Source organism: Nicotiana attenuata, unplaced genomic scaffold (assembly GCF_001879085.1).
Source record: "Nicotiana attenuata strain UT unplaced genomic scaffold, NIATTr2, whole genome shotgun sequence".
Taxonomy (NCBI): domain Eukaryota; kingdom Viridiplantae; phylum Streptophyta; class Magnoliopsida; order Solanales; family Solanaceae; genus Nicotiana; species Nicotiana attenuata.
This window is the reverse complement of record NW_017672215.1, coordinates 53810-57722: the sequence shown is the minus strand read 5'-3', so window position 1 is coordinate 57722 and position 3913 is coordinate 53810. Positions and strand designations below refer to the sequence as shown.

The 3913-nt window shown below is 30.0% G+C and overlaps 1 protein-coding gene across 1 annotated transcript; it reads left to right on the top strand.

Moving 5' to 3' along the window:
- The first annotated feature begins 435 nt into the window (after positions 1–435).
- LOC109212352 (UDP-glycosyltransferase 73C1-like) lies at positions 436–2293 on the top strand. Its single transcript, XM_019375985.1, has one exon. The coding sequence runs from the start codon at positions 483–485 to the stop codon at positions 1959–1961; it is 1479 nt and encodes a 492-aa protein (XP_019231530.1). The 5' UTR covers positions 436–482; the 3' UTR covers positions 1962–2293.
- Positions 2294–3913: the final 1620 nt, after the last annotated feature.

Sequence of the window (3913 nt, the reverse complement as noted above, 5' to 3'; positions counted from 1 at the left end):
GTAAAACGTAAAAAGATGTAGGATAAACCCATAGTGCATGATCATTTTTGGAGCCTAATTCTTAGGACAATACTTAACTACTCATTTGTCCTTTGTTTTAATCTCTTTCCCTAATCGGCCATAAAATTGCCTTGGCACTCATTCACTCAAATTTGTCTCGTCCATTTTATCTTCATCTAACTATCACCGCCAGCGGAGCTAGGTGGCGAAAGGGGGTTCGTCCGAACATCCTTCGTCAATTAATTAGTATATATAAGGTTAAAATTATTTTTTATGCATAAATAATAGATGTTGAATCCCCTGGACTTGTTCTGTTTACTCTTTAATATTTAGAATTCCATTAATAAAATTCCTGGTTCCGCCACTGCTGACACACATCTCAATGCAATTTTTTATTGTTATAAATCTCACGACAATACAAGCTATATAGAGCAAAAAACATAATCCCCTTTACACATAACCAAACTAAAGCTTTTCCAAAAATGGCTTCCCTATCTAAACAACTTCATTTCCTTTTGATACCTTTAATGTCTCAAAGCCATATTATACCATTAACAGACTTTGCAAAATTACTAGCCCTACATGGAGTGACTGTCTCTATTATCACCACACCTCTCAATGCCCAAAGGTACAAATCTATAGTAACTCATGCTATAAAATCCAATCTAAAAATCCAATTAATTCCTCTTCATTTCCCAAATCAAGAAGTTGGATTGCCTCAAGAATGTGAAAACTTAGATACACTAAGTTCACTAGATTTATTAAAAGAGTTCTTTTTAGCTAGTGAGATGATGCAAGAACCACTAGAAAAATTGATTCAAGATTTAGAACCAAAACCAAGTTGTATTATTTCAACTAGTCCTCTTATTTGGACTCAACAAGTTGCCAATAAGTTCAAGATTCCAAGGTATGTATTTCAAACCGTTTCTTGTTTCACTCTTTTTTGTTCTCACATAATAAATCAAGAAAAAATACAAGAAACCCTTGTGTTGGATTCAGATTCATTCTTGATACCTAATGTACCACACAAGATTGAGTTCACAAAAGGTCAAATATTGTTGAATGGTACTTCAACAAATAAATCTCAAGATATGAAGAGTATTATTGACAAAATTAAACAGTCCCAAGACTTGGCAAGAGGTACTTTGGTTAATACTTTTGAAGAGTTGGAGCCTTGGTATATTGATGAATACAAGAAAATAATGAACAAAGTCTTTTGTATTGGTCCAGTATCATTGTGTAACAAAGAAATGGATGAAATGGTTGATAGAGGAAACAAGACCTCTATAGATGAACATAATTGTTTGAGTTGGCTTGATTCTATGAAGCCTAAATCAGTCATTTATGCTTGTTTTGGTAGCCTTTGTCAAATTTCATCTTTGCAAATGAAGGAAATTGGATTAGGGTTGGAGTCATCAAACGTGCCTTTCATTTGGATAATTAGAAAGCTAAATTTGACAGCACAAGTTGAAAAATGGCTTAGGGATGAAAATTTTGAAGAAAGGGTTAAAGGAAGAGGAATGATTATTCGAGGTTGGGCCCCACAAGTTTTATTATTATCTCATCCATCGGTGGGAGGATTCTTAACGCATTGTGGGTGGAATTCGACGCTGGAAGGAATTTCTTGTGGCGTACCAATGATTACTTTTCCAATGTTTGCCGAGCAATTTTACAATGAGAAATTTATTGTAAATGTTTTGAAAATTGGGGTTCGAGTTGGGGTTGAAGTGAGTATTAATTCTTGGAATGAAGAGAAGAATGGTGTGTTGGTTAATAAGGATCAAGTAAAAAAAGCAATAGATCAATTAATGGATAAAGGATTAGAGAGTGAAGAAAGAAGAAAAAGAGCAAAGGAGTTGGCACACATGTCAAAAAAGGCGATAAAAGAAGAAGGATCTTCGTTCTTGAATACCAAGTTGCTTATTGAAGATGTAATGCAATCAGAGGCGTACTCGGAGTAGAAGCTATGGATTCAACGAAACTCATAACTTTCGATCATACCGTATATTTTTGTCAAAATAAATAGTATTAGATATATACAAATAATAAATTTTAAATTCAATAAATAAGATATAATACAATTACAAATTTAAACTCATAAAATTCAGATACCGAATTTGGCTTTCTGCATGCAACTACTTAAGAATAAGGACAGGGAAGCCAATATGTTGATATATAGGACCATGTAAAATTTGAAGGCCAACTCTATTTTCCAATCACAAGATTGTAAAAGTTAGTAGTATTGTCAATTATGTCGAAAGTTTTTTTACACTGTTCATATATAAAAGTTAAATTTTTTTCTAATTCTATCTCTAATCAAAATGTTATAAATGTAGTGGACTGTCGATAATACCGAAAGTTCTTTTATATTATAGTGTATATATAACATGTAAATATATACAAAATATCTATCTATCTATATCTATATCTATCTATATTATTATAAAAGCATGAATAAAATGTTGGTTTACAAAAATAACCTTTTAATATTAAGTATAATAACTCACAATAAAAGGACATAATCGAAATTTTAGATATTAACTTTATAATTCTATTAGTTTTACGACATAATACTACAAGTTAGGAATCCTACATGATTACCTTTAGGAATCCTATTATCCTTCAAATATTGAACTATTTTTAAATCTGTTGGATGGAATTGTCATATTTATGACTTTCCAAAAATTTAGACTTTGAATTCAATTAAAACTTCGTGGAATTTTTTTTTAACTTTTAACCAATCTGTTGGATAGAATTGTCATATTTATGACTTTCCAAAAATTTAGACTTTGAATTCAATTAAGACTTCGTCGAAATTTTTTTAACTTTTAACCACTCAAGTAGATTCCCATAAAAATATAAAATAAATTCAATGATTCCTATAAGAATTAAAAGCAAGAACGAGACTTTGATTTATTAGGTGTAGGAGTTTTTTTTTTCAATTGAAGCTATCAATAATAATAATATAAAAATAGAAAAATAAGTATTAAAAAGACTTATTAGTTTCGGACATAGATATATAATACTATATGTTAGCATGTAAACCTAATACATTTAGGAACACGTTAGATTTCTTATTAGTATAATTACTTTCGGGATATGGACATATTTTTAGCCATGTAATTCTATTACTTTTAGGATATACTATAATAATAAATAAATTACATGTTCAAATAATCTAAATGTTGGACTATTCTACGACAACATATTTTTTCATACGGACAACCTTATGTTGCATTTTCAGGAATGATATTTATGTAGAGAATAGAGTTCTGATCATGACAGAACAACCAAAGCGACAAATGTGGACATCTAACTAACTAAACCAAATTATCATTTTTGTTAGTTCAAATGATATCTATTCATTTATTTAAGTATTATATTAATGTAATAATATTACCTAAAAAAAACTAAAATTAGCGACGAACAAATTCTGTAGCTAAACTGCAAAATCTGTTGCTAATCCTATTTAGCAACAAATTAATCACAGAATATTAAAAAATTCTGGTAGCGACGGATCCGTGATGAACTTCGTAGCTAAATCCAGATATTTTTTGTACTATATTGATTTCAACATTAGAAAATTATTGCAGTTGACTGAAGACCTACGTGCAACGCACGTACATAGAAACTAGTTATTATAAAAGTATGAATAATTTATGCTAAATGTTGAACGACTAAAATATCCTCGAAATATTGATCGACTTTTATAACCTTAAATATTTATATAATTTGAGGATATAATTGTAAATCACTTAAGGCTAGAATTCTTTTCTCATTTACAGTTTAAACTACACGTGAGGCAAACGTAAAAGTATGCAATTCTTTTCGATTTTTAGGAGTTCCTTTATAAGTTTAACTCTTACAACTCCTTTTACGGTTAGGAGAATCTCTTATTTTGTAGCTATTTTCT

What these genes read in the sequence shown, in the direction of transcription:
- LOC109212352 (XM_019375985.1), top strand. Translation starts at nt 483, where the DNA reads ATGGCTTCCCTATCTAAACAACTTCATTTCCTTTTGATACCTTTAATG.